Source organism: Macrosteles quadrilineatus, unplaced genomic scaffold, assembly GCF_028750875.1.
Source record: "Macrosteles quadrilineatus isolate MER2022 unplaced genomic scaffold, UCM_ALF_1.0 Scaffold_8__2_contigs__length_117827958, whole genome shotgun sequence".
Lineage (NCBI taxonomy): Eukaryota > Metazoa > Arthropoda > Insecta > Hemiptera > Cicadellidae > Macrosteles > Macrosteles quadrilineatus.
In genome coordinates this window covers 113,767,689-113,782,999 of record NW_026542601.1, presented here as the reverse complement: position 1 = coordinate 113,782,999, position 15,311 = coordinate 113,767,689, and the positions used below count along the sequence as shown (strand labels likewise).

The 15,311-nt window shown below is 39.7% G+C and overlaps 3 protein-coding genes across 3 annotated transcripts; all 3 read left to right on the top strand.

Annotated features, from left to right (window-relative positions):
• Positions 1 to 2,953: 2,953 nt before the first annotated feature.
• Positions 2,954 to 3,616, top strand: LOC129000671 (uncharacterized). The gene has a single exon (XM_054427633.1). The coding sequence runs from the start codon at positions 2,954 to 2,956 to the stop codon at positions 3,614 to 3,616; it is 663 nt and encodes a 220-aa protein (XP_054283608.1).
• Positions 3,617 to 3,630: 14 nt separating this feature from the next.
• Positions 3,631 to 4,158, top strand: LOC129000670 (translation initiation factor IF-2-like). The gene has a single exon (XM_054427632.1). The coding sequence runs from the start codon at positions 3,631 to 3,633 to the stop codon at positions 4,156 to 4,158; it is 528 nt and encodes a 175-aa protein (XP_054283607.1).
• Positions 4,159 to 4,172: 14 nt separating this feature from the next.
• On the top strand, positions 4,173 to 5,117 carry LOC129000669 (uncharacterized). The gene has a single exon (XM_054427631.1). It carries the CDS (start codon positions 4,173 to 4,175, stop codon positions 5,115 to 5,117), a length of 945 nt encoding a protein of 314 aa, XP_054283606.1.
• Positions 5,118 to 15,311: the final 10,194 nt, after the last annotated feature.

Here is a 15,311-nt window from a genome sequence, read left to right as displayed (position 1 = left end):
AAACCTGAGGAACGAGGAACTGAAGAACTGAGAAACGAGGAACCGAAAAACTTTAAGAACGAGGAACGGATGAACTGAGTTGCAAGAAACTGAGGAACTGTGTGGCACATCAACTAACGTGCTGAGACGCGAGGAACGAGTGAACTAAAAACTGAGGAACGAGGAACCGAAGAACTGAAGAACGAGAAACTGAAGAACTGAGTTACAAGGAACTGAGGAATCTTACCTTGGAGACCGTGCGTAGGGAGTTATCGCTCTGGCAAAGAGTACAATGTTATTGCAAGGTTTCCCATAATATTGCAATGTTTACTGTACAATAGCTGGTGTTTGCAAATTTGATATATTCTAATACAGTCTGGTTCCAGACGTCGATTCTTTTTGGTTTGATTTGAGAAATCGGACAAAATCTTACTCAGACCATACCACTCGGTTACCTCATTTTTGGGAAGCCATTTGTATTGATTCAATCATCGGTCTCAATCTCTCTTTCTACGTCTCTCTGAAGGACCAAAGTAACACGATCGTGATATTTCAGTGCAGATGAGCCCATTTTGGATGTTCTAGGATAGGTCCTCATCAGCCTTAACCCAGGGTGCTAGAGTATATGTCTTGACCCTGAAAATAAACTATGGTCACAAAATGATCGTCTGTAAGTGAGTGTCAGCGATGACAATATCTTTCGTTTCAAAAGCTAAATTTCGTGCATACAAATATTTTTAATTTTACTTACATTTTTTATTTTTTCATTATTTTCTCTCGCCCATATTCACTATGCTGAGGTGTGATTTATGTGATTCAAAGATTTAGTTCTTTAAATAAAAATCGAAAAAGTCACATCCTAAAACATTGTTCACACTAGTCTGTAGAAAACATAAAACAATGTCTCGTAAAGTTGATTTTAGTTCCCCAAGTAAAGTTTAGTTTCCCACCTTCATAAATTAATTTCATCCTCAGCTTTTTGCTAGTGTCTACGTCAGTGACATTATCAATGAAAGAGAAATGCTTTAACAAAATTGCACAAATGCTTTAAGAAAATTGGTCTATACTCTTGAAATTGTTTGTAAACCTATTTCATGTGAGACGCTAACTTTTATGCTATCCACATAACCAAATGTCACACGATAAAATGTATCTTTCTAACACAACTCTATATCTGCAAACTCATCAGATACTCCACCCACGATATGCAGATGCGACTGTGACGATGAGCTGTAATGAAGTCAATGCAATGCAAGGTGTAATGAGTGTAATGCACGTGTAATGAAGTCTACAGCTCCGTGTGAGGTGTATTACCATAGCCTTCAGTGATACCGACTCGTCATTATAATGATTGTGAGAGCTACCGGGTCCAAGAGTCTCTAGAAGCCCAAGGGTCATTTTAATGAGAGCGCAAACTGTTATGGGAGAAAGCGATCAAAATCCCTCATCGGAATGGGCATCACAGGCTCGAACCTAGGTTTAAAGGTAATTGTGTGGAGAGTTTATCCAGATTTGTTTTTCAAATTTTGTTTAAGTTTGAACAAATAAACGGGTTAGAACATTATGCGATGCTGTGTTACATTTAATAATAAATTGCGAAGCATAAGTATTTCAATTTTAGTCTATGAACATTTTCACAGTTGTCGTTTCTACATCAACCACAGCCGGTCACATGATACAATGATACATGCTTTTTAAGATCCGGTTAATAACATAGCTTAAAAAGCAAATATAACCTAAAAAGGTATATACAACTAAAAAGTTAATCTGTGTGTTATTATAGGCCTAAGTTAATTTAGGAATAGTCTTGTGCACATTACGAGCACAAACAGTCATTGCACTCTTAATACACAAAAATAGCTAATGGATCACATTCCTCAGTTTTTCAACCAACCTAGGTTTACTTCAACACAATCTGGCTTATGAATCCGCCCTGCGTATATATAAAACAGCCCTGTGGTCTGAGTGGTAATTTAAACAGTTGTTTAGACCCGAAGAACCAATTACTCTCCACAGGTAGCGATTGTAGACTCACGCCAAGACAGGATGCGGAAATGACATATTGTGGCCGTCTTGACGACAGGGTGACTCAGGGCGTGTAATTGAGTTTTCTCAGTAATGGACAATTATTTAATGGACACACCCTGTCAATAAATAAGACATTGTTTATCAGCCGTCTTGCTCCGGTGGTCGGGGGCTACGCCCGTGTCGGTCGACCACGGTGCGGGCGGGACCGAAAGTCCTGTGGAAGAGCACGGAGGTTTTTCGGATTGAGGAGTGCGGATATGGAGAATAGACCCATCTGATGGCTTCTTCTTTTCTTTCTAGAGAAAACAGTTTTCAAAAAGCAAAATTGGGTGAAACAGTTCCAACCTGCATAGACAATCGCTTTTTCGAAGTCTACCTTGGTTTGATAAGCATTTTAACCATACGATGGAAAATGTATTTTTCCTGATGTATCATTTTGCTGGATAATACTTGATCAAAGAGTCATCTACACTTGATGTATAATTTCATCCTTTACCGATATACTATGTATAATTTTGATGATTTACAATTGGTCTTGTCTGGATAGTAAGTAGCATTTGATCCCCCACATATACGCAACATTTGATTCACCTCTACTTAACTTAACATTTCATATCATAACACGTGTACCTGATGTACCATTTGGTCCTCCACCTCTAATTGACCTGTCCTCGATGCAACACTTGACCCACCTCTACTCGATTTAACATTTCATATCTTAACACGTGTACCTGATGTACCATTTGGTCCTACGCCTCTACTTGATCTAAATGTACTCGATGCAACACTTGATCCACCTCTAGGGTCCTGATGTACCATTTGGTCCTCCGCCTCTAACTTGATCTACCTGTACCTGATGTACCATTTGGTCCTCCACCTCTTCTCGGTCTACCTGTACCTGATGTACCATTTGGTCTTAGGCCTCTACTTGATCTACCTGTACCTGATGTACCATTTGGTCTTCCACCTCTACTTGATCTACATGTACCTGATGTACCATTTGGTCCTGCGCCTCTACTTGATCTACCTGTACCTGATGTACCATTTGGTCTTAGGCCTCTACTTGATCTACCTGTACCTGATGTACCATTTGGTCTTAGGCCTCTACTTGATCTACCTGTACCTGATGTACCATTTGGTCTTCCACCTCTACTTGATCTACCTGTACCTGATGTACCATTTGGTCCTGCGCCTCTACTTGATCTACCTGTACCTGATGTACCATTTGGTCCTGCGCCTCTACTTGATCTACCTGTACCTGATGTACCATTTGGTCCTGCGCCTCTACTTGATCTACATGTACCTGATGTACCATTTGGTCCTGCGCCTCTACCTTGATCTACCTGTACCTGATGTACCATTTGGTCCTCCACCTCTTCTCGGTCTACCTGTACCTGATGTACCATTTGGTCTTAGGCCTCTACTTGATCTACCTGTACCTGATGTACCATTTGGTCTTCCACCTCTTCTCGGTCTACCTGTACCTGATGTACCATTTGGTCTTAGGCCTCTACTTGATCTACCTGTACCTGATGTACCATTTGGTCCTGCGCCTCTACTTGATCTACATGTACCTGATGTACCATTTGGTCCTGCGCCTCTACCTTGATCTGCCTGTACCTGATGTACCATTTGGTCCTCCACCTCTTCTCGGTCTACCTGTACCTGATGTACCATTTGGTCCTGCGCCTCTACCTTGATCTACCTGTACCTGATGTACCATTTGGTCTTCCACCTCTTCTCGGTCTACCTGTACCTGATGTACCATTTGGTCTTAGGCCTCTACTTGATCTACCTGTACCTGATGTACCATTTGGTCCTCCACCTCTTCTCGGTCTACCTGTACCTGATGTACCATTTGGTCTTAGGCCTCTACTTGATCTACCTGTACCTGATGTACCATTTGGTCTTAGGCCTCTACTTGATCTACCTGTACCTGATGTACCATTTGGTCTTCCACCTCTACTTGATCTACCTGTACCTGATGTACCATTTGGTCCTGCGCCTCTACTTGATCTACCTGTACCTGATGTACCATTTGGTCCTGCGCCTCTACTTGATCTACCTGTACCTGATGTACCATTTGGTCCTGCGCCTCTACTTGATCTACATGTACCTGATGTACCATTTGGTCCTGCGCCTCTACCTTGATCTACCTGTACCTGATGTACCATTTGGCCCTCCACCTCTTCTCGGTCTACCTGTACCTGATGTACCATTTGGTCTTGGGCCTCTACTTGATCTACCTGTACCTGATGTACCATTTGGTCCTCCACCTCTACTTGATCTACCTGTACCTGATGTACCATTTGGTCCTCCACCTCTACTTGATCTACCTGTACCTGATGTACCATTTGGTCCTGCGCCTCTACTTGATCTACCTGTACCTGATGTACCATTTGGTCCTCCACCTCTACTTGATCTACCTGTACCTGATGTACCATTTGGTCCTCCACCTCTACTTGATCTACCTGTACCTGATGTACCATTTGGTCCTCCACCTCTACTTGATCTACCTGTACCTGATGTACCATTTGGTCCTCCACCTCTACTTGATCTACCTGTACCTGATGTACCATTTGGTCCTGCGCCTCTACTTGATCTACCTGTACCTGATGTACCATTTGGTCCTCCACCTCTACTTGATCTACCTGTACCTGATGTACCATTTGGTCTTCCGCCTCTTACTTGATCTACCTGTACCTGATGCAACACTTGATCCACCTCTACTTGATTTAACATTACATATCTTAACACGTGTACCTGATGTACCATTTGGTCCTCCACCTCTACTTGATCTGCATGTACCTGATGTACCATTTGGTCCTCCACCTCTACTTAATCTACATGTACCTGATGTACCATTTGGTCCTGCGCCTCTACTTGATCTACCTGTACCTGATGTACCATTTGGTCCTGCGCCTCTACTTGATCTACATGTACCTGATGTACCATTTGGTCCTCCACCTCTACTTAATCTACCTGTACCTGATGTACCATTTGGTCCTCTGCCTCTACTTGATCTACCTGTACTCGCTGCAACACTTGATCCAACTGATGACCCAATACATCTACTTGCTGATAAACAGTTGGTTCACGTAGAGGCGTGATCACCCTACCAGGAGTTGTTAGACATCTCAATAGTGAATCTAATCAACGTCTTAACTCTCCCCATTCACTTTACACGGCGGCGCCTTACAAAAACTACGTGGCAAGAAAATCTAACCGATCTATTGCGACAGAGTCCTTGGAGTAGCTTTCCCACTTACCCCTTACCTAATACTTAAGGTCCTCCAGATATTGTTAACAGTAGTTTATGCTGGAGATAGAAAAAATTAAAGTGGAGACTCTCAAGTTTTCCAAAAAGCCACAAAAAATTGAATTATTTTATGATGAATTAGGTAAACAAGTGAAATTAAATATACAAGAGAGAGGATACGAGTATAAAATGGAAATGTATATAGTAAGAATTACTATATAGTTAATCTTTAATTCTCCGTCGAAGGACGACCAATTATTTTCCTTAAGTTTCCATATGAAATCAGCAAGTAGCAAATGCTCACTTAGGAATAATATTGATCGTAATTTATTATGACTATCCATGAATAAATGTTCTTAAGTTTAAAATTATAGTTAGATAGTATTTACAGTGTACGCATTTCTCGCATAGAATTTTCTATTGAAACGTAACCGTGTAATGAATCAAGCAATACATATCATTAAGAGATTTATTAGCAGTTACTAGACTTGTAAAACTAAGACCACAAAATTAAAAGGAATACTTGATTAACATCCATGTTTTAGCCCCTGAGCTTTATATTACTTAAATAGGCTCTTCGTCACTGCAGCTCAAATACTGGTGGTGTACCTACGTTACGGCCGTTTCGGCATTACAATGCCATCATCAGATCTCTGCAGTCGGCCTTTTGCACGGAACGGGAACATGTCAACCGTTGTACGACAGGCCTGATCGGTTTTTGTAAATATGTTAAATGTTTCGTTTGTTCGTGTGTTTTACGTGTTTAAACTTCAACAACGCTACTTCAGCCGAGTTTTTGTAGTCTGATGATGACATTGTTATGCCGAAACGGCCGTAACGTAGGTACACCGAATGCCGGTAGGTACCACCAGTATTTGAGCTGCAGTGACGAAGGTAAAGCCTATTTTAGTTAAAAGGAAGACACCTTGACCCCATGTTATACAATGGGAGAACCTAAATTCTACAAATTGGACTTGACAATATCTTAACTCTTAAACAAATATTTCTAAGAGTAATCATGTATATTCTGATATTTTGAGGAATACTATGCATTATTCATAATCCAACATTTACAATCATTCCAAAGGACCTTGATTACAGAAGTATAACTATAAACTGTAGACCCCTTAGTTGCCGTATGGAGATCCCTTAGTTGCCATTGGCTGTATGGGCTATTAATTAACAGTCCTGTTTAAGGAACATTTCGGCCTTAGTCAGTAACAAGACTACCTACAAGATCGCCCCACTCATCCTACACTCATATCTATTCATTCTTGCCTTACCTACATTTGTATGGTCGCCGAATTATTAATGTATTGCGTATTACGTATCAAATAAGTGTTAAGGTATACATTTAATAGATTTAGTTTCCTCTCTGAAAACATTCAAAGATCAAGGTGTAACGAGTCTACTAGTATTCTAGGTTAAGTAGTATACAAGTGCGTTCAAAGCGTTGTGAGTCTCCAAGAAAGGAGTGAACAGGTGACTGAAGGAACACGCTCAACTTGTGTACAATCGCAAATCAAGACGTTCTCCGTGTTCCTTCCAAGGAGCTGTAGCTGTTAACTACTACAGCGTCGAGTAGCTGTGAGAAAAAGGTGAAGGTGAGGAAGGTTACATGATCAAACAAATTTCAAAGTAAAAGGTAGGCTTTCCCTGTTAAAGACGGTCGAATCTCGTCCTTGAAATGGATAAAATATTGGCGGACTTGTCTGAAACGGTCTTCAGGGGAAGCTACAATTCGTCTGATTTAGTTGTTGGAATTGGTGGAGGTGAAGGAAGTAGGAGATTGCTGGAGCCAGTTCAACGACGAAGTCATAATATATGACAGCAACCAGCAACCATATAAATTTAGCGAATGCCACAAAATACGCCTCATTTCATGTAAATGTCAATGTGCAATAATGTTATTTTTTCTTGCATTCCTCAGATGGTTGCCACCAACGTGCAAAAATAATGGCTGAAGTTACATCATATTTTTAAGTATAAGTACTGTAAACAAACACAAAAACGTCCTTAAGATATTCCATAGGTATATGAGGTTGGGTTAGAATTGCTTAAACAACCTAGCCTATTATTTTAAAATATTCTGTGGAATACCCCTCAGATTTCAATTGTAATATAGAAGGACGATTCTGTTACCATCTAGATAAAGATTCCAAACCCGAAAACCATAGAAGTTTGTAACTATACCTAACAAAAGCATTCAAAATAATGATCTCATCGCAATTTTTTACCAATTGTCAAATTAGCTCAAGCTATAGGTTGTGAATGGTATAACATGAGTATATCTGAAAACAGATGCAGACACTTATATTTCCTCAACTTAAGTTTTACACATTGTTAACAATTCCTCAGCTTCTTGAATGCCAAAACGAGAAATAGCCGATACTTTCCTTCCCTTGAGACATAACGACTCCGACATTCCTACAACCTGTATCCATGTTCTCACCAGATTTCCCGCCACCGCGGCAGTAAGCTCTCCGCCTCCATTAGCGCCCATTAATCCTCTAAATCGCCCAAATTTCGGGGATGCCTCGACGGTTTCACTGCCTCGCGCGCACGACGGTGCCAATGATGTGTTTACAGCTCAGTAAACGTGCACCCAAAGCTCTTTAGTTTGAACTCCCTTTCACAATGCGAATGTGAAATACGATTTGCGATCGGTGGTGGATGAAAATTATCACACAAGTTTCAACTACAGACTTTCGATGGGATTTTGTGTCAATTGCGCTGTCAAACTCCATTTCTGTCAGAAACAAGTTGATATTTGATAACGATGGTAAACGAAGATTCTTAGATCCTCAATTATAGGACTCATCAAAAAGAGGAATTGCCAAAACGTTCTATCAACAAGTAAGTCACTCACTATAGTATTATTGTATCTACTAAAAATATACCGAGACGAATTTGACCTCTTACTTCTTCATCTCTCCTATCACAGCAAATAGTGTACTATAAAACAGTATTGTTGGCCTACTAAAATAAAGATGTGATATCAATTTTACGGTATTAAACATTGTTTGTGTCTTCCCCAATAGCATTTCTATGGAAGCATCACAAACATAGAAGAACTTTCTAATTCCCTAAAATCTTTGAGGATTTCCGTGGATAGAGCCGATTCATTGAAGTCTGTGACTCCAACCCCCAGACTACCAACACGCCCAACAATGTTGATGGTTGCCGATTCCAATGAGCTGATTATTAATCCGCGCCGAGTAGTAAATGCTCACCTTCAATTCTGGGGGGAGGTTGACCTAGTAACAAAACAAGTGCACTCTCCTTACAACGAATTTAATACATATCAATATGAATTAAAACCCTAATCAAGCCAAAGCTTATGTAGCGTACAGTCATGGAAGCGAGCTTAGAGACTGGGACTTAGATTCCTGAGGTCCCGGGTTCAAATCCCACCAAATCACCGGATTTTATCTAAGTGATAATTCCGCAACTCCTAGTTCTAGCCTGAGGTAATGTGAAAAATAATATCGGGCTCGTGCCTAGCGTCCTAGGTCAAAAAAGCGTACTGTCAGTCAACGTCCAAACCATCGAACACTCAGGGAAGATTCGCGTGCAGAGTGGTCAGTGCAAGTAGAAAGTCCGCCCTGGACCGTGGAGGCGAGAGCACGCACCAAGTCTGTGGGAACACAGGAACACCTTGCGACCACCTTTCCACCTGACCCCGTGCCTTAGCCACGGTCGACCGGTCACAATGCTCCTAATAACAGGGTCGCTCCGTTTCACGCCAAAACCATCAAAATCGCGGCTCATTAAACATGCTAAAGTATGCGGTATCGGGTCCGATTCCCGCCAATTTCCTTTGCCCGTATGATTCCATTCAATTACCGTTCCAGAAACGGCGGCCGGCGGCGTTCGCGCCTATCTGGCACTGACCAAACATCGTTGCTCGTTTTCACTTATCGCAAACGTCGTGACGGACAGGTTAGATTGTGATGTTCCCTGACATGACGTCCGGGGGCGGTGGACTCAATTTTATTATCCGAAGAACGTTGTGGTAAATGGTCGCATCTAATCTGGAAACCACCGTTTCGGATTCATTTGTTGGGGAAGAAGTCTCCAGCTTAAAAAATGTTGCTGGTGATAAAACATTTTATAGTGTACGGGATAGAGATATTTCGTCAAGTTGTGTTGTGGTGATCTTAGGATGGAAACAGCATCCTTTAGACACCTGGCGGTTTTTCGACCTTTCGTTTTCACCCGATGCAAAATCATCATGTTACTAATATTCCAAAACAATCATAGCCACATAAAACACGTTACAGCCAATTCCACAAATCAGTCGGTGAAATCATAATGTCAATTATTTAACGGTTTTCATGAGTTCTGTCACGATTAAAGGGTTTATCCTATGGTTTCATTTTTGGATCAAAGTAAAAATATAATCTTTACGTGACCTATACTACCTCACTTTACCAGCCATTACTAAAATTCAAATTGAGACAAGAGTTAAAATGTTTTATAGAATGTAAAGGTGGCGAACACTAAACGACAATGATAAAAGCTAGTGGAATTCACTTAATCTGAATATTTTCACAAACGAACCACTTGATAAATTTAAAACCATCGGTTTCAGTGTGTTTTCAACCTATGATTTGTGAATCTGATTGGATGTTTGGATGATCCCAGAATTTGGAAAGTTAAACGCCTCCAAACCAACAATGTGAGCGTGCTTGACCCGAGATCTGACCGTCACGAGAGAAGTTATTGGCGTGAAACAGGTGAGTACAGAACAAAGAATCTCAGAGATATTATCCCACTCACTCATGAGGAAAATCCCTCCTTATCCATGAATCTTAGACTGTTCAACTAAATCGAAGTTGGCGTGATACAGATAACGGAAATACAACATCATAAGTAACATCTTTACCCTTAGATCTAACGTTTAAATGTGCATACAAAAGGGAATTATTGGCGCAAAAATCTGATCAAAGGAGTCATTGTCATTTAATCCAACCCATAATTATTAATTGTTTGTCTGAAAAGGAGTTATTGGCATAATTCAGAATAATGATATCAATGTTATCGATATATGATATGCGTTTATCAGGAAATTCCTCCCTCATATTTTGTACATTCCCGTTACGGTTTGTCTAAAGAGAGGTTGTTTTTAACTATACAGCCTATATTATGAACTGATTATTCTGATATATGTCTTTATCTTAGTTCTAGTCCATTACTGCTGATTGAAAAGCCAGTTTTTGGAGAAAAGGAAGATCGAGATATTAAAGAGTATTCTACTTTCATGGTACTTTATAGAAGTCCAGTTCCCTTCTGTTTACATGGCCAGTCCATTTATGGAATTGTTATTTATTCAAGCATGGGTGTCAGGGCCTTAAAATACCTCTAAAAACCCTCTTAGATCCTAAAATCTAGAATTCTTGTTAAATTATTTATTTTAAATTAGTTGTTTTTCCAAAACCTGTCATATACTAAGATTTTAATATTTCGATCCATACAACAAAATCATAGTCTTTTCGTCTTAAGTCTTTACTATGTAGCTTATGACGATAATCCTTTGTTCACAACACATATATTTAAACCGAAGCCGTTACGCCAGTAATAGTATATTACGTTACTAGTCCTGAAAATAAGTGTTTACCGGACGAGTGTGGTCGTTCCCGTGCGAGACGAAGTCGAGTTCGTACCTATACATTTACGCCACTTATTTTCAGGACTAGTAACGTAATATACTATTACGGCACACTACATTATTTTGACGAACTTCCCACGCAAGGATTTAGTCCAGAAAACAGCTGTTTGCCGCCAGCTTATTCAAATGGGGTTTCATTGCGGACTACTGTTCTGCAATGAGTTTTACCGGACACCAATCAGCTGATTATACTGTATTTGCGTGGCAATGATTGGTTATAAACAAAAACATAACCTCTCTTACAGGTTATGACTGGTGATGTTTAGTCCTTTAGTTTGGTGGAAATATATAAGGATTTGTACGAATTAAGTAGTATGGCGTAAATTATCGTACGTAACTCGTCCAAAATGTGTGTACCGGACTCGTATGGTAATCACGTACTGGACTTCGTCTCGCACGGGAACGACCATACTCGTCCGGTAAACACTTATTTTCAGGACTAGTAACGAAATATACTATTTTTTATGAATGAAGTATTGATAATGAGTCAGGTGATAGCTTTGTTCCCAACAAAGATCAGCAGATTTTATAGCCAGGACCAATTATTAAAAGCCCAATGACTACTGGCATCTGTGTTAAGTTTATTAACATCACAAAGCTTCTGATTATTTCAGCTCTCTGGATAGTATAAAAGTATCATATCCAGCCATCCAGGTTTACAAAATCATTATTGGAATCCAACCTATCGCCAGGTTCTTATTGACGAAGTCAAAAATATCTTCACAAACTTTTAGACTTTGAACGAAATCTCTACGTTGAGCTTCCTGTACCACCAATTTTGAATTTCCAGCCGCAAACTGTATGAAAACGTACAGAAAATCAACATAATTCATCTAATCCACAGATTATAGACCGAGAATAAGTGAAGCAGTAAGAAATAAATACAATATACTTCATTAATCATCATGTCACACGACTGCGTCAATTTTCCAACGTCTTACGCTCAATAAATAACAGCTGTAGACTAATAGCCGCGACCTTTGCACCCGTTGGTTACTTGAAGCGAAATGACGGCTTGTCCGGGTAAATGAAGTTTCAATACAGACTCCCCATTGATGGATCACGCGAAATTACAGTGAGCTTGTACATTAATCTGAGTTGAACCAGATTATTTATGGGGGACTAATACCATTAGGTAAACAATGAGGATTTTACACGATTTTCCTATTTGTGAGTACAGTATTTTTGTCCCACCTTTACATCCTAGGACGCGTTCTAGTTCGGGTTTTACACATTACTTCAGGCTAGTCCTAGTGGGTTATGGCATTATCACGTGGATAAATTCCATGTGATCCATTGATGATTGGCGGTATTTGAACCCGGAACCTCTTGCTCCGAAGCCCCGAGCTCTACCATTAGACCAGCTCGCTTCCATTTGTACACATACATTTATCATAATTTATCATTACAGAACCATTATTTTACACTGTTATTGTCTAGGTCAACGCAGGTATTGTATGAGACAAGGAGGTTAAATTAAGTGTTAATAGTTATTTGTGCAACTAGTGAGAAAAGTGAGCAATTGACTCACTCGAGAGAAATCCTTACTCACGAGCCGTAGGCGAGTGAGGAATGGTTTCTCGAGTGAGGCAATTGTACTTTGAACTCGAGTTGCACATTATACTTTTCCTACAGTTACCATAAAACAAATAAATTGGTGAATAAACATAACCTATTTTTACACAGAAGTAAACTTTTAATATAACATTTAACGTGAAGTGACAAATACAACAGTACAACAGCTGACCAGCTGATTTACAGCCAGTGCTGCCAACGTATTTCGCGCGCATACGACGTTGCCTGCATGTTACGCGCTCACTATTTCGTGCCTTCACGTTGCAAATCTGGAGTGAGACAAAGTAATTAGAGTGAGACAATGTTAACATTGTCTCACTGATGAGCGAATTGGGCACTTTGCTTTCTCAAATCAGCGAGAGAACATGTACATTGTTAGGTAACTGTAGGAAAAAGTATTTTAAAATACTATTGTGACTTCAATATCATTTCTAACAACTTTGGAGCTTTTAGTGCTATTGGAGGCTCATATTGCATTAGGTGGTCCCTAACATTATCTCGGTGCTAATCAATCTATCGATTAATTCTGTCCCAAGAAGGTGGTATCAGTCTAGTTTGAAACGATAGTTCCAAAAGTAAGCAATACGATAGGATACATATTGATACATATACGATAGTTCTACCTGGAACTAATGCTCCTTTTGACTATCCTAATAGCAACACGTTTTCTAAAACATATAAGCAAACAAAATAGTCCCAAAATGAAGAGTTTCATCTACGGTTGCCAACAATGTTGCTATTTTGATACTGGCGTTTCAAACTGAATATACCATTTTAATACCACCTTTGTGGATATTTATAGGCATGCACTGTGGATGCACTCTCTGGTATGGATTAACGTCCGCACGAGTGAGTACTACGACTATCCGCAGTACTATCCTGATAATTAGACCAATTCGTATATACCAAGGAAAAAATGTGGTTCGGATTCCACTATAAACTGTAGGTCCCTTAGTTGCCAATAGCTGTCTGACCTCAACAGCTGTGTCTAAGGAATGTTGGCCTTAGTCACTAACAAGACTACAAGATCGCACCACTCATCCTACACTCATCTCCATTCTACTTGGCTTAAAATACCTACTATGTATGGTCGCCATTTCATCGAACAGTATTAACACCTGGATGGACTAAAACGAGTCGTTAGGGTTCTCCCTATGAGAAACATAGTTTCGGCTTGCATTGCAAACCCCATTTGGACATTTAATTCAGTCATTACTTGGCTATTGTAATTGACTTGAACGTTCATTCTCAATCCTCCATCCATTGACCTTTTAAAACCCCCAATACTTCTATCCAATTTTTACCCCACAAACCTGCCACGATTCCAAAGAAAGTTTCCTGTCCTACGACAAGTGTTCGGAGCGTTGCCCCACTGTCCATTGTACTCCCACACTAAACCCCCGGGGTACAATGGTTTGATAGTTTCCTAACCTGTGGAGCCTCCCAATTTGAAAGTTACCGGGCTGGAGCCCCGAGCCTGTGTAGGCGTTCTCGTTTCTTCATCCTTTGCCTAATGGTTTCAATTGGATTACGAACAATGTTCGTATTTACAATCGTTTCCCAACAGGTGGTCAGTTTCGCGGCAAGGGGTTGGGAGAAGCACGAACTCATTTTTTATCTCGAATCTAGAATAGAGTATCGGTTATCAAATCCGACTGTAATGGAGTTCGGTTTAAATTGGGTTTCAGATTCGACTGATTCTACGTTTGCGAATCAAGGGTCTTTTCAACGGAGTATTTAGTTGGTAAACTGTATTTAAGTTAGTGATGATCCTTGGGGGTTATGAAAAATGTTTCATATCAATTATTTAAGATGGGGACGCCACCTAGCTGCGTATTTTAACCCAAGTATGAGTGAAGGATGAGTTTTGAAAAGTGTGAGATGGTCTGTGTAGCATTGTTACTGACTAACAGGATAATTTATTTATAGCCCAATAATCAGTAACAGCTGGGTCTATATAGTATTTCTAATTTTACGAGATAAATGCAGAAACCCCTTTGTTTTGAAACATTTGATTTTGAAATCAATTTTCTGTTTCTAGACATACACACTTGTATTTACGATTATCAAAATTGACAAGTCTTTCCGAGTAACCTAGCTGGTTACAAAATCGTAAGTTATCCTCAATATCCCTTTGCAATTATGTTGTCTTTCGTGATTCCACTAATAAATATACGAGTACTAAATGTTCATTATTACGGCAGATAAGAAAATATGTTGAACAAATTTTAAAAGCCTCCTCAGTAAAAGCTAACAAAATTAAGACTTCTAGACAATGTTTAACATCAATAATATTTCTTTAGTCGTTGCAAACCTTAAAATTCAAATAGTTAGCCTAAAACTTTGCTTAAACAACAATCGAGATGTGATAAGGACATCAAAACATATTTAAATTTTTTTTACCAATAATAACAACTATTTCCTGAATGAATTGCGTCATACTATGACAACAGAATCATTTAAAACTTGAGCTACGTTGGAAAATAATTTAACTAGCCTCAAACGTATCTGGTTAACAAAACTGGCAAATCGAAGGTCAGCCGAACAATATTTGCGCATAAAATAACACTCCCTCGAATATGACAATGGAACCAAAAGTGACCACATGCAAAATGTCCATGTCTGCCCACACCTGAGAAACGGTCGCTTTAAAATCTAAATGGATATGTTAAAGTGTGTGGAGCCCGGGAATGAAGCCATTAGTATGTATTGTGGCAGTAAATAGGGGAAATTAAGTTGTCAGAGTGACCGAAAGTGGGTAAACAGCTGTGAGTGGGCAGAAATATCGGTTTGTTGCAG